General features: G+C 38.7%; 1 protein-coding gene across 1 annotated transcript in view; it reads left to right on the forward strand.

Annotated features, from left to right (window-relative positions):
• Positions 1–22743, forward strand: part of EFR3B (EFR3 homolog B) — a 2101782-nt gene that overhangs the window by 2007856 nt on the left and 71183 nt on the right. The window contains exon 21 of the mRNA XM_044062396.1: positions 5032–5138. Coding sequence (XP_043918331.1) covers positions 5032–5138 — 107 coding nt within the window. The remainder of the gene's footprint in view (positions 1–5031; positions 5139–22743) is intronic.

Here is a 22743-nt window from a genome sequence, read left to right on the forward strand (position 1 = left end):
TTAGTGTAGGTGTGCTTATGACAGCCACACCAACCCACCCACAGTTTCACACACACACACACACACACACACACACACACACACACACACACACACACACACACACACACACACTCACACACCCACACACCCACACACCCACACACACACACACACACACGTGCGCGCACACACACACACTCATTCCATTCACCCACAAAGACACAAGTTCAATGGAGAGAGCACATGCCTAATTAGCATATGCCTTTCCTCAAACTGCCATATTAGCATGTAGCACATCTACATAGACATCCCATCATGGTGCTGCAAGTATTTATGCAAAAACACTGCACCGAGGCTCTCTGAATTTAAAAAAGTTACCGCGAGTTAAACAGCTCATGTATACCTCACAGTAACTTTCATGAATTTGGCACTATGTAACTACATACTAAAAAGCTTACTTGGAAACTGTAAGCTGTAAGTTATGTGGTTAACCAGAGCTAAGCAGGCATGCATTACTTTTGATCTACAGCCTAGGTAGAAGGAATGGAGACCTGTACCCAATACGTTTAGTTAACATTCTTTTAAATGTGTCAGGCAAACTAAAAAAACATCACATCATTGTATAACAGTCATTAACTCCACTACAACTCTATCCAGATACCAATTTACAGACATAATATACAGACTTTTGACACATACCACTCAGCTGCTATGATTTAGCATAGCAGTATGATTTTGGCCCTCAGTTAGCTTTGCTGCTCCCAGACTTACAGGTGTTCATCATAGAGACAGACCTATTTGTAGGTACACACCCCATAAACTATGCCTGAACAAAGACCCCTTATTGGAAACTATACAGGGTCTAGTATTTAAAGGCCTTCTATTCTTGTCTATAAAGACCCTCCACTCTGATTTTTAAGTGACAGTACTATGATATTAATTGTTGCAGGATGAGGGATGTGTAGTTTGACGTATGCAGTACCAATCAAGATACAAATGTAGCAATTTTAATCAGATAGGTTCAGCACTGACTAATAAATGCTTGTTTGCTAATATACAAAATTGTCTGATAAAGTATCAGAGTTTAATAGTCAGAGGTTGCTGCCTTTTATTTAAGCAGACATATTTAAAAACAAATTTCAGCCTTCTAAAACTTTAGTAATTTTTTTTTTCCCTTACAGTAATTTATCTTATTACACTGGACATGTAAGAGCTTGAGTTAGAATGTACTGAACTGCTTGTTCCATGCTTCTGGAACGTTCTGGTTTCCTTTCAATTTGAACAGCAGTGGTGGAGATAACCGATTACTTTCCCAAACACCAATGTACAGATTTAGGTTTGATTACATGACCAAAATAAATAAGACAATAACTAGGGTTATTAGGCAAGGTAATGGCCTCCATAGAGATGAGAGTAGCTGATGGTTTTAGAAAGACAGAATATAAGAAAGGGAAAGACAAAGACAAACAGAAAATTAGAAATATATTTGGGAGATGTAGACCAAAGCAGAGTTTTTGAAGAAAAGCATTATTATGGACTTTTCAAATAAGAGGGAAGGGACTTAGTAGTGCTGGTGGGCAAGAAATGAAAAACATCAATGCGTCATTGAAATTCATATATTTTTCAAAGAGGCAGGGAAAGCATCGTCCTCTCTCCAAGTCTAGGTGTTTCAGATTGTATGCCTGGTCATATTTTTAGTTTCCTTGTGCCGTTGTTCCCTCATTCCTTATTTACCTCGTTCACTTTCCCCTATGTCATCAGTAAGGAAGTAGCCTTTACTAGTACCCCGGTTTTAAATCTGCTTTACTCCAAGATAATATAAAAATGTAAAGATCACATGGATGTGAGAACACTTCCTTGTGTACTGGCAAAATATAGCAGTCTGACATTGCAGGGGATTAAAGGTCTGAGCTGTCAATGAATTCCTTCCTGTGTCCATGGTACAGGGTTCGATTCTTTCCACCTTCATCTGGCTACTGTGTAACTTTGAGAAAATCATTTAATGAGACAGTGCTCCCAGGTTGCAGCTGAAAAAGAACAGTTTTGACTTGTGGGATTACCCAGTCCACAAATAAATACAATAAGTTAAAAAATAAATAAATGTGGCCATGGTAGCAATCCATGATATATGGCTATGCTTCAGACTTCAGCCTGAGATCAGTTCCAGTGGATATAAAAAGTTTACACACCCCTGTTAAAATAAGTTTTTGTCATATAAAAAATGAGACCACAATAAATAATTTCAAAACTTTTCTGACCTTTAATGTGACCTATAACCTGTACAATTCAATTGAAAAACAAATCTGTTAGGGGAAAAATATAAAAAATAAAAAACATACCATACAATAAGGTGGTTGCATAAGCATGCATGCCCTTAAACTAATACTTTGTTGAAGCACCTTTTAATTACAGCAAGTCTTCTTGGGTACACACATGTTATGAATTAAAGAGACTCTGATTAACCACAAATAAAGTTGAGCTGTTTTAGTAGGATTTTCCTGACATTTACACAATTGCCTGCTTCAGCAAAAGCCATGGTTTGCAGAGAGCTTGCAAAGTATCAAAGGGATCTCATTGTTGAAAGGTATTAGTCAGGAGAAGGGTACAAACAAATTTCCACAGCATTGCATATACCATGGAACACAGTGAAGACTGTCATCAAAAAGTGGAGAAAATATGGGAAAACAGTGGTGTTGCAAAGAACTGGACGTCCCTCCAAAATTGATGAAAAGACAAGATGAAAACTGGTCAGGGAGGCTACCAAGAGACCAACAGCAACACTGAAGGAGCTGCAGGAATTTCTGGCAAGTACTGGGAGTGGGTGTGTACTACATGCGAAAACAATCTCCTGTATTCTCCATATGTCTGGGATATGGGGTAGGGTTGCAAGATGGAAGCCTTTTCTTACGTAGAAAAACATGCAGACCCAGCTAAAATTTGCAAAACAATACATCAAGTCTCCCAAAAGCATGTGGGAAAGTGTGTTATGGGCTGATGAGACCAAGGTTGAACTTTATGGCCACAATTCCAAGAGGTACATTTGGCACAAAAACAACACTTCGCATCACCAAAAGAACACCATCCCCACGGTGAAGCATAGTGGTGGCAGTATCATGCTTTGGGGTTGCTTTTCTTCAGCTGCAACTGGGGCTTTAGTCAAGGTGGAGGGAATTATGAACAGTTCCAAATACCAGTCACTTTTGGCCCAAAACCTTCAGGCGTCTGCTAGAAAGCTAGAGATCAAGATGAATTTCACCTTTCAACACAAAAATGATCCCAAGAATGCACCCAAATCAACAAAAGAATGGCTTCACCAAAAGAAAATTAAAGTTTTGGAATGGCCCAGCTAGAGCCCAGACCTAAATCTAATAGAAAATCTGTGGGGTGACCTGAAGAGGGCTCTGCACAAGAGATGCCCTTGCAATCTGTCAGATTTGGAGCACTTCTGCAAGGAAGAGTAGGCAAATATCGTCAAGTCAAGATGTGACATGCTGATAGACTCCTACCCAAGAAGATTAAATGCTGTAATTAAATCAAAAGGTGCTTCAACAAAGTATTAGTTTAAGGGTGTGCACACTTATGCAACCAGCTTATTGTACGTTTTTTATTTTTTATATTTTTTTCCCCTAGCAGATTTGTTTTTGTCAGACTTGAATTGTACAGGTAATAAGTCCCATTAAAGGTGGGAAAAGTTTTGAAATGATTTGTTGTGGTCTCGTTTTTTTATATCACAAAAACCTGGCATTTTAAGAGGGGTGTGTAAACTTTTTATATCCACTGTATGTAGTGATTGTAGCCTTCCTCCTTCCGATTCCACAAAGAATAACATATAGTCGCTGCTCATTGACTATAATTTGTTCAAAATTTCATTCATAGGTGCTACCCCTTTGGAAAAATGACTCCGCATTCTTCAACTGTTTATATATATGTGACTTTGTTATCTGAGATGTTCGCACTAATTTTTTGTGGAGGAATTTTTTTTCTCTCTGCTTACCTGCTTTTTTGCAGTTCCCTATTACTCAGTGATTGCTGTCTATTTTAGTTGACATACGACTGAACCCTGCCACCATGCTGAACATATATATATATATATATATATATATATATATATATATATATATATATATAGATATAGATAGATATAGACATATATATAGACACATATATATATATATATATATATATATATATATATATATATATACATATATATATATATATATGGTTCTACTTCAAAACATCTAATTTCCATAATACTGAATCTCAAAACACTGAGGCCATAACATCAAAAATCCAAAACACTGAAAACTCACATCAAAAACTCAGAACACTGAAACTTTGCATCACAACATCGAAAACTGCAAAGCACATGTAAGTAACATCCCCTCCACCTATAACAACACTAAACTAACAAACACACTTTTTACTACATTTCTGCAGGAGGCAAGAAAAAAATTAAAAATTAAATATACCAACTCCGCGATCGCACTACAGTGGAAAAAAGTTAATTTTCTAACTCCACTTTATCACAATCACCATACAGAATGTACACATAATGTCTAAATCACTTAACTCTATGGACTAAAAACATGCACAGATTGACAAAATAAACACTATATAAATAGCATAAATTCCTACACTATATAAATAATCACTATATAAATAAAAACTACATCATCTTATAGAGATACTACAAGATTAACAGATTAAACTATAACATTTACATCTTTGATGATACACTACTCGATGTTAATGTTATACATTTTCAATGTTATGAAATTCGATGTTATGAGTTTTCAGTGTTTTGGGTTTTCGATGTTATGGTCTTAGTATTTTGAGTTTCGATGTTATGAGAATTAGATGTTTTGAAGGGGAACCATATATATACATACTCATACACATCAGTAAGTTATGATTATGTAGAAATCTCATCTACATCTAACTCAATTGAACTCCTTCTCAGTGAAGATACTTTTTAAAGTTTGTTTCTGATTTTTCCACAGCTGTTCTTGTTGATAAAAATGTAATTTTCTGTTTTTTGTTCTTCAGTCGACAGTGTGGCCATGGAAGAACAGGAGCGAGAAAGAAGGCGGCAGGTTGTGGAGAAGTTTCGAAAGGCACCTTTTGAAGAGATTGCTGCCCACTGTGGGGCTAGGGTAAGTCAAGATTTTTTTCTTTTACATAAACAGACTAGTGCTACATTTCTTCTTTCAGTTATTGTAAATCATAGGTAGTATTTCACAAGTCAAAACAAAATATGAAAGCAATAAAAATGAGTTATTTCCATTTTTTTATAATCATTCTTTTTAGTCTAGAGCATTATGCCTTTTTATAGTGCCTCTTACTCACTTGGTCCAATACTGCGGTGGTGGTGCTGCGGTAGCGTTGTCACCTCACAGTAAGACGCTGTCCTGTTCGATTCTCAGCTAGAGCATCTTCTGTGTGGAGACATGTGTGAATGGGCATACCTTCATTGAAGGTTGTGCGTCAGAGCTGGTAACTCGGCACGTAAAAATCTACTGCCAATCATTAGCGGACCAGAATTCCACTGTAGCGACCCCTAACCTGGAAAAGCCGAAAGACACAACAACAACTCACTTGGTCCAATATGCATTTATTCACATAAAATGCATTGTTGCTTTGTTGCATTTAATCACATAACATGCATTATTTGTTCCGTGAGATTCATGCTAATATTACATGCACCAGATCTTCTTAGGGCAAGACACTGTGGCACTACGTGAATGAATTAATATTAGACTTGGGCTGCCAATGATGCCTTAAGTATGGATGATAGACAGCTGCCTATCCAGGATGTGCAGAATGGCCAACAGTCATACTGTTGCACAATCACTTCTTATACTTCCTTTTATGTTCCCTTTCTTGTCCCATGTCAGGCACTAACCTGCAGTTAATGCCTCCCTCCATCCATTTGCTTTTATGTCATCAAGTTACTAATATAACATTTTATTTTACTAAATTCTGTCTCTCTTGTCATGTCCTCAGCACTTAGCTATCTGTAAATAACTTCTTCCACATGTGTATTATCATCTCCTCTGCATACATTTTTCCATTAACATACCCTTCCATCCTTCATGTGCTCATGACATTGGCTTTCGTCTTTCTATTTACAGGCACTGTTGCATTTCCCTGAAGCTTTTCTTGACATCTTTATTGCATAAATCATCTTTAACAATATAGAATGACTTATTTGCATTATATATAATGCAGGAAAAATAAATGGTTTATAAAGAGATGTGCATTTTCCCAATTACGAAGAGCTCTTAAGAGTGATTTCACACGTGATTTTTGGCTTGAATCCATGCCCTTCTAGTCTGGTTCAGGCCAGCCTGGAGAGCTGACACAGTGATTTATGAGATACTAGAATCCTATGTGCGACCTAGATATATTCCATCTGCATTGAATGAGGATCTTGTTGCTCCATTCCTTAAGCAGCCTTCTTTGCAGTCAAATGTATTCAATAATTTCTGCCTTATTACTAACCTTCCTGTCCTGTGTAAGGTTATTGAGAATGTTCTTTGTGCATACCTTCAGTCCTACCTTACAGTTAAGGGGCTTATTGGCCCTCATCAGTGATTCACAATATGTATATACTTTTTCCTTCAGATTAAATTACTTTTTGTCCAAGATTACTTCAGTGAGAAGTCTTTGAGTCTGAACTAACTAACTTAGGTTAGAGATGCTGCTTTTGAGCTTTACATATGCACTTGGGGTACTCAGTGCAAGATAAATATTTTTAACTGTTGGCTATTTGCAGCAAATTAAGGACCATAAAAGACCTCACATAATTCCTCAGTGAGTTTCTTCTGGGCAGAGGGAGATTAAATGTTCCTTGGGCCCTGGACAGGTTTTAAACCATGGGTCCCCAACACACCACACTTATTTTTCTGTGGGGTAAGCCACACATAAATACATGCTTCTTTTGTTCTTTTTGATTCACATTCCCTTAAGACTATATTGACCGATGCCAATGTAATCTACCAATGTCCATACTCATCAGATACAGCCACTTGATTGTGAACAATTTAAATGTCCAATTGTGATAAAAAAAATTAGAAAAGAAAAGTAAAGTATTCTAGTGTGCTTTATACAAATGCACACTAAACCTGCTAAGCCAAGCTGACTCTACAACTTGCTCATGACAGCAGGCTCAATCATTCTCATCTACAGACAGCCCTTGTACCCACTGGTTCTAGCCCCATTTTGACTGTGTACACCTCAGATGTCTAATTGTGGTAAAATAAGTACTAACGAAAAGCTTTTACAGTGGCTTAATAAAATTTGTTGTTTTTCATGTTTTTTTACGTTTTGGACTGGCCTGAGTCGAGTTCTTGGCTTTTGAATTAGCGGTGGTTTTCGCTAGAATGTAAACTAAGCATAGATTAACTTTGTTATACCAACTGTCATTCAGTTTAACTAAAACTACATAATCCAAGGCAATTCTACTCACACTAGGAGAAGTACACCAGGGAGAATGGAGCATTGAGACAAGGAGCAGCAATATAACTGAAGCAATATATATTTTATAACAAGTCTCAAAGAATCAGAATATCAACGTGTGCCTTTAAAAAGCTTTGGATGAAGATCTTTCATTGAAATAGAATTCCTTTCTGTTTCAAATACTGTCTTCTTCATCAAGCGGCTCCTCTTAATACTTTTGTTATTTCCATGTGTCGTTAAGTGTCACATACATTCTGCTAGTACTTTCTTCCAAGCCCTGATCAACACTTCCTTCACATTTTTTTCTGAAGGCACTGATCCAGGTTCTTGTTAGAATCCTTCACCCAGGTCACTCATTCATCTAGAGATCAACCAGCTACATACACCTAAATAAGAATTTATGAAAATATCGTGCATTGTGCAAGTAACATTGCGCCTTGTATAACATCAGAATATTTTTTTGCGATTCAGATTCTTTGCTGCACATCACTCACCATAGTGTCATGCATGTATGTCTAGTCCTTGCTTGTACCACAAAGTGACTGGCTATTGATCTGCTACTGGCCTAGAATCACTGGTTAAATGCAACAATTCTGCTGATCAGGCAATGGTATCTGCAAACAGGCGAGGCAGGTGAAAAAGAACGGAAAAGTTAATTTGCCATCATTACCATCATTACAAAGGCCAACTGAACTAGTTTATGAGGAGGGAGCAGAAGTGGTTGGTCAGGTAAATATACCAAGCCCATCATATTGTGATAGAGGTGCCTGAATATGATATCTGCTTCAACAGACACTTGTTTTGCCCTCCACAAAGACTGTACACAAAGAGACAGACTTGCTATTAGCCTGTTGAAGTGTTGCATTTCTGCAGATGGTTATCTATGATGGCAGTGGAGGAGAATGCTGTTCATCAATGGCACACTGTCTGCCCATATCTGGTTAGCTGTCAGGATAAAATAAAAAAAACTACTTATCACCTGTTCCCATGACCTGCTGCTGCTCTTTCAAACTGATAGTCTGTAACTATCCAGTATAACATTTAATATTTGCAGGCTTTCTGCTAATTGTCTTCCTGAAAAATTCTGGAACAGCAACAAATTGAAAGCTGCGGTGCAATCAATCAATCAATCAATCAATCAATCAATCAATCAATCAGTCAATCACTCAATCTTCCAAGGGAGTTGGGGGACATAATAGTTAAGGTGTTTACCTCACAGACACAAGGTACAGGGTTTGATTCTCACCTTTGGAAGGGAAATTAGCTAGGCTTAAAGTGGCTCTAAAGGGCTGCTTGCCTAGTACCTACCTATGATCCTGTAAACATCATCAGTCCCTGCGCATGTGCAAATGGTATGCACCACAAGTATGCACCAGTAAAAACTCACAGCATCTGTCATTTAACTTGTTTTTAAAAAAACTTAAACATATATGTTGTCTTACTGGCTCTTTGGGTCAGCATAAAACCAAACTAAATTAAGTTTCATGTTTGATATCCCCGCCTGCTCTAGGATGTTCTTGTTTGGCATGCTGTCCAGCCAGGTGATGCCCAGGATCTTTCTGAGGCAGCATAGATGAAACATGTTGAGCCTGCTTTCTTGGCAGGAGTACAGGGTCCATGTTTCAGTACCATAGAGCAGCATACTAAGCACACATGCTTGATATACCTTCATCTTAGTGTTGATGGCCAGTTTGGAGTTGTGCCAGACCCTCGCTGTTAGGCATGCCATTGCTGTTTTTGCCTTACCAATCTGGGTATTCAGCTCGGTGTACAGGGAGGCATTGCTGGTGATGGTGGAGCCCAGATAAGTGAAGTCCTTCACCACCTTGAGAGTGTGATCGCTGATAAAGATGCGGGGAGTGCTGCTAACATCCTGCCCCATGATGTTGATCTTCTTGAGGCTGATTGTGAGGTAAAACTGTCTGCAATCACCAGCAAAGGACAGTTATAGTTATATAGTTATATAGATCTGAAATGCTGATGTATTAATGTCAACACCAAAACATTGACAGGCTACTGCACATGCTCTGATTACTAACCTCAGAGAATGGAAAAGAAAAAGCAAGTGTGGTGGGGTGCCCCACACCTCCTGCTAATTATATAACTCCCAGATTGCGCAATCCCCAGGCAAAGGGCATATTCCCCTTCCTGGGGATTTTCAATCCAAACAAAAACCCCCCCACAAACCTCGGACTATAGAAACAACCAAAAGTAAACTTTATTCCAACAACGTAAAAGCTTTCAGGTTAGCAAAAACCCTTCCTCAGAGTTTCAAAGTATCCTAGTAGCTCTCCATTTTATAAACTTCATACAGTCATGTGATACAGCTCATGTTTGATTTAAAGCAACAGTATTACAATTCAGCATTTTAAAACTTTAAAATAGTTATGAAGCATAAATACATTGAACCATATCATGAGATCAAAAATATTCATAACTACATAAACAAATCACTAAAATATAAAAAAATATAAAAATATATTAAAAATACTGAAAAACTTGTACAATATTATGTCAATGTAAGCTCATCTGTTTTTTTCTTAGAACAGGTTTGATGCTAGCAGGAGCATTCAAACTTTGTTCTACAGCTTGTAACCATAAAAGCCAACTTAGCTCACATATTTCTAACTTATTATTTATGTCCCCACCTCTGAAATTCTTATATGTAATCTGGATGACCCTAAAGCCAAATTCATGGCCAGCCCCTTTGTCCATCATATGCTTTGGCAAAGCATTAGTAGAAACTTTTCTACATACTTCAGAGTGATGCCCTGTGAGCTGGTCTTTCAATCTATGACTACACTTCCCAACATAGAAAGAGGTACATCTCACACAGATAGCAGGATATATGACATTAATTGTACTACATGTTGCTGAGCAGGAAAAATTGTACTTCTTTCTTGTTATTGGATGAACAAAAATATTCTCACTTATTATGTACTTACAGTTAACACAATTAAGGCAAGGTTAAGTCCCCAGCTTATTATATCTTAAAACGTTTGTATTTAAAGGTGCATGTTTAGAACACAAACTTCTTTTCAGATTTGGATAATTCCTATAACTAAAGGATGTTTTTCACCTCTAACTCCCTTAGCTCTGGCATACTTTCAAATACCCTCCAATTCTTAGCGATTATCTCTTTCACATATTCCACATTCCTTGTATCAGCTGTCACATACCATAATGGTTGGACTTCATTATGTTTAATGGAAACTTCAGGGTCTGAATGCCATGGTGCAAAATAGGGTCTTGCAGAGTCATGGCTATCCCTTATTACCTGCACCTTTATTTTTTCCAATAATTCCCTTTTATAATCCCTATCCACAAACTCATTTAAAATTTCATTAATTTGCTCTTCATATTTAATATCATTGGTGTTTAACCTACTAACATGTAGTAACTGGGTCTTAACAATGCCTTTAAAAATGTGGGGTGCGTGCATGCTCTTTCTGTGAGTATATCTATTTTTTCTGAGCTTCCTTTTTATAAATACATGTATGGATATGATTATTCATTTTACTAATTTGTACATCCAGAAAGCAGCATACATATCATATGAATTAGATTTAAAAGTGAGGAAGTTGGGTGGTTCCATGTAGGTATCCAGTAAACTCATTTAATTCGAGCTGACCACCCTTCCACAAGAAGACAATGTCATCAACAAAATGTTTATAAAACAAAACTTTAGATCTAAATTTTATGCCTTATTAACCCTATCAGCTTCTCTGAAAGGGTAACTGAAACAGTTAATGGTAGTTATGTAGAGCACATGGCATTTGTCAACCTGAATAAGGCACCTGATAATTTCCCACATGCAAGCATCACTGATAAACAGGTGAAACTAAACGTCATCTCTTATGTAATGAGAGGGATAGCAAATGAGTTGAACACATGTTGTAACAGTTGGAGGTGCCATCTTGGAAAGTTAAAATGTCATAAGTGGATACACAAGGCTCAATACCACATCCTCCTCAATTTGACATGTATTGATCTCATTTATAAGCTAATATTCAAGGGCTCAGGTTAACAAAATGTGTTATGACTATAAATTAGGGATTATTATTCAAGTACACACTGGTGTGATGGTACTCCAGAAATGGTTGCACTGTGCAAACGTGTGATGCAAGGAAAATGGCCTCAAACTTAATACCAAAAAAATCCAGTACAGTCTACTTTGATAAAATAAATTCCTCAACATACCACATAGATGACACACCCCATATGACAGAAAGTGTTTCAGGGATCTAGGCACCTTCCAGGATAACTTCATCAACTTTGATCATCATGTTGCGACTCCTGTTAGAAAATCCTTATATCTGTTCCAACTGATATTGAAGAGCATCTCTTTCAGGACCAAAGAAGTCTTACTTCTACTAGACTCATCTCTTTGCTGTTTCATTATTGAATATACTACCCCATTGGTATGAAAGTAAAAAAAATAACACTCAGCTGGAGAGACCCCAGAAGTTCTTAACTAAAATAAAGTCCCAAGTCCTTTATTTATCTAGCCCAGTTGGCTGTTGTCTGTGTGTTCTGCTTCTTATAGAATCCTCTGTGGTAATCTATGTGTGGCCCTTTAGGCCACAAAAGGACCACTGTGCTAGAACTTGTCTTTACAAAGCTGATGCACACATACAAAGGACCTTTATCTCTATGAGCAAATTAGTAGGAGACACTGGCGTGACAGGTTCTTATCCTAGTGTCGCCAATGTCTGTGGAGTAAACTGCCAATGCACATTAAGCAAACAGTACCTCTGTTGTGTTTAAGACTTCCCAATACACTTGCACGGTAACTCTCAAATCCTCTGCAGGCCTGTTGTGTGTGTCCCTTCTTGAGGCAGAAAGTACCTGCTGATTTTAGGCATTCTAGGCTAGGATGTAAATGGTTCGTAGATGACTGATTATCTAGTTTCGATCTGTGAATCTGTCTCTGTTTCTGTCTCAGTCTCTTGGTATCTTTCTGCAGGTATTTAAGCACACACACACTCACGCACACACACACACACACACACACACACACACACACACACACACACACACACACACACACACACACACACACTAGCTACTTGTTATATAATGTTTCTGCAAAAGAAAACTAAGCTTTCACCATCCCTTTATGTCACAGAACAAAATTAATGGATAAACAGTAGAACATTTAGGGTGTTTCCAATAGTCATGAATATTAAATGGGAAATGTGGTCCTCTGCGCCATCGAATAAGAACAGTGCTCAAATCTCTGGCTTTCTTTATTAAGAGAAGTTTTTGCATTTTCTCATTTTAACTTGTAGGTACAGTATTCATTGATTTTGTGTCGTTATGTCTGAAGTGGCTCATACAATCATATATACTGAATATAACTGACAACTGATTTTCAGTCCTAAGAATATATATTGAATTAGTGAGGTCCTGTAATGTACCTATGGGAAGCACTGCTGTACCTCTGCAAATGAAACCTTTCTTGCTCAAAGTTTATTACAGCTTAAATATTTATTTTTTATTTAACATTTGTTTACTAGGAAAGATTGACTGGGACAGAGCCCATTTTCAGAGGAGGTCCTGGGAGAAATTCTCCAGATGCATGTCTTTGGGATGTGAGAGAAAGCCCATGTGAATACAGGGAGGACATGCAGACTCCACACAGAAGGCACCCCGGCTGAGAATCAAACCAGAGAACCTCTTGCTGTGAGATAATAATGCTAACCTCTGCACAACTGTGCCCCAAAGGAGTGGAAGATGCCTCTTCCATCAATCAGCTAAACCCATTCTGTTATAGTAGAGGGTCAAGGGCTTGCAGGTTTTGTAGCTTCTCTAAAGGTGTGATCTGTCATATCATACTCTGTCGCAGAAGTTCAGGTCAAAACTAAAGGGTCGTGGCTGACCAAGTTTGCAGACAACTGCAAACTAGGCGCAATCATTGATTCCCCAAATTATGTCAGTATACTCCAGGAGGGTCTCACATGGACCATTGACTAGTGTATTAGTCACAGTCTCAAACTGAATGGAAAGAAATGCATCATAATTCCCTTTGGCACAAACAATGTTCCCTCACATTATGAACTCTAAAACAATATCCTAAGTACCCATGAAGTGGAAAGGGACCTGGGATCACAAGTTGACCATCACCTTAACTTTGACCACCATGTATCTACCATTGTAAGAAATTATAAACTCCCTATACTTGGCACTTATCCCCATTCGGTATGTGCTGTACCAAGCACCTGCATCAATTAGAGAGACCTCAGAGGTTTCTAACAAAGAAGATCAAGGGTCTCTAGTACGTGCCTTACATGGACCGACTAAAATCCCTGTCACTATACTCTGTACTGTATAGCATTCTCAGGAGAGACTTATGTCTGGCCTACAGAGCAAACCAAGACCCAAACCTAATAAACTCAGTGCATATCTGTAAATCAAATGGGTCTAGGGCTACCTGTTCCAGGGACTTAAATATGGTCTGTGACTTAACTAGGACATGCTGGAGGGACAGATTTATCTCCCAGTGACTGCCACGTGTTTGGAACAGGCTACCAATTCATGTGAAACAGAGCACCTGTATGATACTGTTCAAGAGGAACCTGGATGAGTGGATGGGGCACTGTAAATTCTTACCAGGGATAATGCCCACAACTCTGCTGGACATGGACAGTCATCTTTAAATGCAATCTTGGGTATTGACCTAGTGCCTCTACTATATTACATTGGATTGAAATAGCTAGGCTTAAAATGACCTCTGGGTCAATAGCCTAGTGATCTACGATGATCGTATGATCCTTTGATCCTATGATCCTATGATCAAATGCATCTCCAAGGGAAGACCACAGGTCCACATCAGAGAAAGAAAAAGATACTGTGTGGCGACCCCTAACTGGGAAAAGCCGAAAGAAGAAGAAGATTGCTTGCTGCTCCTTTCCTGAGGAACAGTGACCTTGGAGTGAGACTAATAATGTCTGATAACAGAATACTCCAAATTATACTATGGAGGTTTAAATCCCCCATAATTATTATCAATTTTCTGCTACAAAATGGGAGAATGCAAAAGGTGTAGCAATGGTTACATTACATTTTAACTAACAGTAGACATTTATCTAAATTACACTGTTATATAAGGACAAGTCTTTTTGTTTACACTACTTACCGACACATATTGTGAGTTAGCTTTCAAAGACTTGATGGATGGTATATATTTCAGGCATTAAAATAAAGTACTCATACTCATAGAAAGTATGTTCCCTTTTGACAGGTTGTTGGTTTAGAGGGTTAAGGATGTGAGCTGCAGTTTCTGTTGTACAGGGTTTGATTCCCTTAGCCCTCATTTGCCTGTTGATGACCTTGAGCAAGTCCCTTAAACAGATAGTGCTTGGGTGCACCTGGCTGCAGGTCTGGTAACTACCTATGAACATAACATTTCGGTGAGAGGCATGACATTATCCTGAGTACTGACATCTAAACACTCAGCAGATTAAACACACTCTAAGTGTACACATAAATGTATCACTGTATACAAACAGTTTCTGAAGTCTACACGTATAGAGACCTATACCTGTAACTCAATATGCCAAAGTTGAAAACAAAAAAAAAAAACTCATACATGTAATATATTACACAGACCTCTCACTAAACTTACTGAATTAAACACACGGTGTCATTATAAGAGGACAGGGGAGAGTGTCATTGACTGCAAAATACCAGAGGTTAAAAACGTGCCAAGACAGACTTGAAAACCTGTAAGTTAGGCATTGGAACCTGGCAACTCCAGAAAAATTCTTAGGAATTGGTGCCATCATTGTGTTAAATGGATAGACACATAATTTACCTCAATGGACTTTGTAAGGAGCATTTACTAGGACTGTCTGCCTAGATTCAACATTAAGGAAACAGACTAAAAAGTATGAATGCTAGTTATAACATAACTATTGTTGGCTTGGAGCGAAGAAATCAGAGAAGGTCCTCTCTGTTTCAATACAGCCCAGCATATGTTGAGATTATCAAATTTTTTGCAAACATGGGAAGAACATATGCTTCACAAAATCCTCCCATCACCTGGTATGCTACATAAATATCAGGACAAAATGTTAACATTCAGTCAGTAGCTAAGGACATGTTATTATAGACAAGGGATTCATGCCTGTCAGCCTGGAATGATATGTGCAATCAGCTGGAATGATTCAGGCCCATTGGGCTTCCCCTGTCTCTCAGGGAATTCAAGTGCAGAAGAGGAATTTTTAAATCTACATAGTTTCTTTTTAGCAATACTCAAATTTGAAGACAAATCAAATAAAAAATAACAAGGCAGAAATCCAGACATGAAAGTAGCTTTGCTAAATATTAAAAGCCAAAATAATAAAATTGGTGATTTGGAGGTTTTTGTCTGGTTGGTGGATGTTGGAGGATGTTGATTCATGGATTCATAGATTACTTGGTTAATGACCCAGGGTCCTTTCTAAGCCAGGCCAAGTTTTCCTTAATGAGTAATGATGTCCTATATCCAAGTAGGAGACTGAGAGCTAGACATTTGTAAGCTACATCTGTCCATAAGGGACATGGGTGACAGGCCCAGTGTAAATTTCCTATTCCCCTTACCTAGTCTAGGTTGTGCATAAACTGGATAATAGACAAATGGATGGTCAAGCCTGTTCCACAGAAGAGAAGTCTCTGGGACACATATCTGTCTCTCCAGCATGTTCTGTTTAAGTCACAGACAAAATTCATGCCTTTAGACCTTGAATTTCTGGTCCTGTTTGACTTATGACTATGCAGGAGATTTATAAGTGTGGGGATTGTGGATGCTTTGTAAGTGAGGCTTCGATCACCCCTCAGCAATCTATAGGAGAATGATTAGAAGGCAATGGCTTTAAGGCACTCTGCGTAAGGCAGGTTTGTTATGCCTTATATTTGTTTTGTAAGGAACCTGTGAGTTTGCTCTAGTTGCTGCATATGCTTGGTCAGGTACATACCGAAGGGAGCATTGTACTCTATGATTGGTCTGATAAGGGTGGAGTAGAATGAGATAATGACCTCTTTGGACCTAGATGCCATGCCCTTCTAAGTTGCATAACATGAAAGGATTCCCTCACCACTGTGGCCACATGGTGGTCGAAGGAAAGGCTACTGTCTATGTGTGTACCCAGATCCCTGACCACTGGGTCAACTCTTAGAGACATATTATCAACTGATAATTAGCTGGGATGGTTGACTTTCCAAAGGGTACAATTATTCATTTCTTAGCACTGAGTTTTAATACCATAGCTTTGGGACAATTTGTAAGTCAGAGATAGGCCTTCTTGAAGAATGCTAGTGTTTACAGGGGAGTCAATGATAACCCTTATCTTGCAATCATCTGAAAACTTAGTCAGCCACAAACCTTTATCATTTGCTTCTATTTCAGAGATATAGATGCCAAAAAGGAGCAGGGCCAGTACTGAGCCCTGGGGGACTACAGTAGTGTTTGGCCTCTTGGTGGAGGTGGCATCACCACTTTTGACCTCCTGGGTCCTATCAGTGAGCCAGTTATCTATCCAGTGAGTGATAAAAAGTTTTATATTTAAATTAGTGAGCTTGTCTATAATGTCTGAGTCAGGTATTGTATCAAAAGCCCTGGCCAGGTCAAAGTAAGCTGCGTGCACAGTCTTGCCTTCATCTATTGCTGTGGTGACCCCCCTCAAAAACATACACCAGATTTAATAGGAATAACCTTCCTTTAACAAAGCTGAACAGTGATGGGTCCAGCATTCAAAAGTTACCTATGGCCTCATTTATCATATCCATGATGATTCTTTCCATGGTATTACACATGAGGCTGGTCAGACGTATGGGCCTGTAGTTAACCAGATCAGTGGTTGGACCTTTTTGTGGAGGGCAATGGCTGTAGCCTTCTTCCATTCCTTTGGCATAAAACCTGACTGTAGGCTGAAGTTGAAAAGTGATTCAAGTGGATCAGACAGTTCATGCTTCATGCTATTTATTAAGCATCCTGCGGTGTTATCAGGGCCAATCAATGCAGTGTTTTTGGCCTTGGAAAGTGCATTGATGACCTGTTCCCTAGCAATGGTTGCTGGGGCTGTGTTAGGTGATATTTCCTTTGGACTACTGGGGGATTGGGGGCAAAATTTGAGCTGCACCTGTCAGCCAAAAGTTGGCAGTAGCCTCCAGTTCAGTGTGGGTGATGCCATTTACAATAAGTTCTGTGCATTGTTGCATATTTCCCCTGAGGTTACAGGCATAGCTGTGGAAAGCTTTGTGGCTGTCCTTTGCCTGAGATTCTATTTTCTCTTCAAATGTAGCCCCTGAAGTATTAACCATCCCTCTTGGCTGCATATTTAGATTGGTCAGGGGGCTTTTAGTATGTATGGCGTTGTTCCTCTTATGCTTAGACAAGATTTTTTTGTCTTTTGTTTTATAACTGATTGATGGTGCGATTCCACCAGGGTGGCTTGTCTTTTGAGTCTCTCTTATTCCTAATATGAGTGTGCACAGTTCACTCTATATTTATTTTTTATTTTTATTTATTGACACTTGTTTACTGGGAAAGTCCACTGGGCTAGGCTAGCCCATTTTCAGTGGAGGCCCAGGGAGAAAAGCTCCAGAGAATTTACATGGAATACAAAACAAGAGCAAAACTAACAAACTAAGCAAATTTGAACAAAAGATAAAACATTTTTTACAAAGACATATATGGCTATTGATATGGCTGTACAGAGATTTTGTGCATAGCTCGGCATATGCTATGGTGCTTTCTGGGTTTGGAGATGCTTGGAATTTAGCCAAGGTGTTGATTAGTAGAGAGAGATTTTTGGTTTCACTGGATCCACGGATTTAATTTTTATTTCAAGCAATACTGCCTTATTGTCAGATCTGATGAGAGAAAACATTACATTGGGTGAGGACATCAGCCTCCCACATTTGTGAATTCAAGGCTAAGGATGTTTGTACCCCTGGTAGGAGAATGGATCAACCGTTCCAGGATATTGGTATTAACAAAGTTTAGGATTCACAGGTTTTATGCATTAGAAGTGTTGTAGGATTCCCAATGTATAGAGGGGTAGTTGAGATGCCCCATGAATATAGTATTGGGTTGAATGGTGAAGGACTGAAGTACATTGAGATAGGTAGTATGGGTTATTTGGGACATGGAAGGGGACCTATAGGTTGCAAGGATATGGTACAGGACCCGGTTTATGGTGAGTTGTACATGTATGAGTTCCAGTGGATCATACACTTTAACTAGTCTGGATGTGAGGATAATTTTAATATACACTGAGATGCTCTACCTTTAGTTCCCTCCTGTGCAGTAGCTGGTCTAAAGGTGTGAAAGTCACTATAACATTGCATTTTTGGGGTATTCTCAGTTACTTTAAACCATGTCTCCATTACCACACAGATGTATACACTCTCCAGGAGAGGAAGGCTTGCAGGGAGTGAAGTTTCTTGTTAAGACTTCTAGCACTGAACAGTACCATCTTCAGATATTCCTTCATAGGTTCAGTTAAGTTTGGTGGTTTATCAGTTTGGCATTGCCTAAAAAGGCACTATGAGGAAGGAAGAGGTCTTTGCCAATATCCAAAGGCCTAGAGGGGATAGGTGTAGACCATCCGTATCTCCCCAGGCCATCAAATATTGTACCCCCTTGGACTGGCACCAGAAGCTAAGCCAATTGTTAAAATTGATCATTTTCTGTTGGTAACTTGGTATCATCCTTGGTAATATGCTGCTCAGTGCTAGGCTGATACTTGCCTGAGACACATAATCAGTAAGCTGAATCATGTTTCACTTCTTGCAGTCAAGGAAGGTACGTCTCAGGCCATTATCACCCACATGAACTATGAGTGCCTGTGTAACTTGATGGATCCTAGCCCCGGAAAGGCAACTAACTCTCTTCTTACTCTGTATGGTGAGAGGGACATTGGTGTTCCTCACTGTAGTATCACCAATGACCAGGAAATTTGTCTGTGTGCTGGTTTGTCTTAAGGGCTTAGCAGTAGAGGCAGTGGATGGAGTGTTACAATGTATAGCTGTGGGTGGTGTTTTAACAGAGTGTTTATGTGATGGCTGAGGATCCTTTTTTGATTGCGCTGTGCAGGAGGTCTTAGTGTTTTAGGAGATTACCTGTAAGTGCCTCAGCATAAGTAGTTTAATGTGTAGAGCCTTTACGCTGTGCAATAAGTGTCATGCAAGTGATACTGACAACCTCTTTAGGATTTTGGTTGTATGAGAGAGTGTTGCCTCCAGCATTAAAGTGTATTTACACCTCTCACATACTTTATCTGTTTTATTAAGAATAAGTGGGTTGTCAGTGTACATGAGGCAATTGCTGCAATGTCTCAGAATAGCCATCTCAACCAGATTGGCCACAGAGGGAGTCAGAAAGTGCATATCCATGGCTACTGATCTATTAGGGAGTAGTGAGGGAAATTTAAATATTGAATAGATCAATAAGACAAGGAATTTGATGAACAACCACCAGTTATGCATAAACTAAATGCTCTAGTAGTTAAAAAAATCTGTCTAGACACTAAGGGTTTTTAAAGGGAAACACACTGTGAGACCTTAACATCTACACATATTACAAAGGGGGATTATGCTATGAAAATATTGGTGACTATATAAATCACTGCTAGGAACCGCTGTGTGGAGAGTAGCAGCTCTAACTGTATACTGTAAAAAAGGTCAGAAAGTACAGATGTTCAACACAGACACTCTCTCAATTAGTCTGGTCACCAAACATTGCCAAATGCCCCAGGCACAGAGGTTCAAATTTTTAGACAAGCTAGCCCTCAAGCTAATCAAATAAAGGCACAGTAAGACTTACAACTGCAATTCCCAGCCTAGGCTATCCTCTCCTTCTACATGATCACAGACCTTCCTAATGTAAAATAACTGGTTTGGAGCCCAAGTGCTTAAACCAGAACAAAGACACTTAGAATAACATAATAAGCATTTACCAGCAATTCCCAGCTCAGAATGGTGAAGGCTACACTCTCCTCTCACAAGAGTTTAGACCACAAACTTGTTCATTGTAAAATAACTGGTTTGGAACCCAATTGGTTAACTCAGGCTTAGAATAACAGTTACAATGCAATTAGGCTACTAACAAGCAATAATAAATACAGCAGATTAACTGCAACTGAACAATTTAAGAACATGCAGCAAAAAGCTAAACAGAGTAGGAAGAAGCACACATGCAGACAAAGCAACTGAATAAAGTGCAAATTTTTAATAAGTGGAAAGGTAGAAAACAGAAGATAATTCAAGTTTAAAAGACTAAGGGGGAAAGCTTTCCCAGTGTATCTCTCAGTACTTAGTAGAATGAGATAATGAGATGAGACTAGAAGGAGTGCCCAAAATCAGATTTATAGTAGAGGTGGGCCACTTAAAAGCCAGTAAGTGTAAAAGCACAACAGCAGCACTGTGGGAGGGAAAAATCAAATGCAAACAGAGGTCAGCAATAGTCAGACAGAGATCAGCAAGTCAATCAGGTACTGAAATAAGATTAAAGATTAACAATGCTTATCGCAGAAGTCAAGGTATACTTCCTTTTCTTGCTGCAGATCCAGTGAGATTGAATGTGGTGTATCATTTAAATAAGATGAGGACTAGAAATTATTCATGCTGTAGTTAATATAGGTGATACTGAATGTCATAGTGCAGACGAGCAATACACAATCAATGTCCCATATACATAACGATGGTGTCTTGACTAAATTCTGGGTTATAAAAATCAAGGAAAATAAATCTTTATAAGGGATTTTATTTACTCGGATGCTGAGTACCTGCTCAGTATATTTAATAATATTGCTATTCCACCAGTAAAGCAGAAGGTAATATTGTAGAACTGTCTTCTTTTGGCTTTTCTCGCTTAGGGGTCACCACAGTGGAACTCCGGTCTGCTAATTATTGGCAGTCTTTTTTGGTGTCGAGTTGCCAGCCCGGCACCCAACCTTTAAAGAAGGCACACCCACACATGCTCACACCTACCTGCATGTCTTTAAATTCACTTGACCGCGGGGAGGACATGCAGACTCTGCACAGAAGGTGCTCCAGCCGAGAAACGAACCGGAGAACCTCTTGCTGTGAGGTGACAACGCTAACCGCTGCACCACCAAATGTAAATTAGTTAATTTACAATATCCTGAGTAGACTGCGGTGGTGGTGCTGCGGTAGCATTGTCGCCTCACAGTTAGACGTTGCCCGTTTGATTCTCAGTTAGAGCGTCTTCTGTGTGGTGACATGCGTGAATGGGCGTTCCTTCGTTGAAGATTGTGCGTTAGGCCCGGCAAGCCAGCACGTAAAAATCTACTGCCAATCATTAGCGGACCGGAGTTATGCTGTGGCGACCCCTAACCAGGAAAAGCCGAAAGACACAACAACAACAACAATATCCTGAATAGGCATTTTGAAGGTAGTATCACAACTTGTTTTTCTAAGTATATCATTTACTGCATCATAGCTTACATTGGTAAAGTCTAGGAAAAATATTTTATTTATGAGTCTGATTTTTCTTTTAGGTTAAAGAAAATTCTCATGATCTGTTGTAATTGCAGAGAGTTTAACTGTGGTGGGGATCAGAAACATCCTGGGTTTGTTAGTATGATATCTAAAATACTGATATCCTTAATGGGATTTTGTACTGTTTGGTCCAAGTTGTTTTGGTTAACATAGCGAATTAATATCTGGGCATATTTATCAAACATTGAATAATTTACCCTTGAAACATCTGAAATGAAATATAAGCTTAAATTGCATGGAAATTATATCATACATAGGAGTCAACATACCCAAGGAATTATGTAGTCCAGTTCTTACTCAATTCTAGTATATTTTTGATAATATATTGTCATAAATTAAAAAAGGACTGTTCTTCATTTGCCCCATATAAAAAAGATTAGCAGTCATTAAAACTGCTACCCTTCCCAATATAACCTATCTGCAAACCACCCCAATCGATCATCTAAAACTCTTACTTAAACAGCTAAATAAATACTTCTTTAATGTGTATGCACCTCCTAAAATCAGACTAAGCCTATAGTACTATACAGGTGTTGAGAATAGTGACATTAGCTTCACAGGCATACTACTGTATTCTTATACTTCCACGTTTCTACCCATTTTTCTTTGAATTTGCCAAGAATATCATAATGGCCAGAAAGATATTAGTGCATGCTGTTTACAATGAGGAATCAGCGATGTAAGTAATGTGACCATATACAAGACAGTACTATAACAATGGTGGGGTAAAGCTGGGAGCTGCCCTGGGTCCAAATGGTTAGGGAACACAATCAGCAGCTGGCGATCAGGCATGAT

The sequence above is a fragment of the Protopterus annectens genome, chromosome 2.part1, assembly GCF_019279795.1.
Source record: "Protopterus annectens isolate FY-2018-M chromosome 2.part1, PAN1.0, whole genome shotgun sequence".
Classification (NCBI taxonomy): domain Eukaryota; kingdom Metazoa; phylum Chordata; order Ceratodontiformes; family Protopteridae; genus Protopterus; species Protopterus annectens.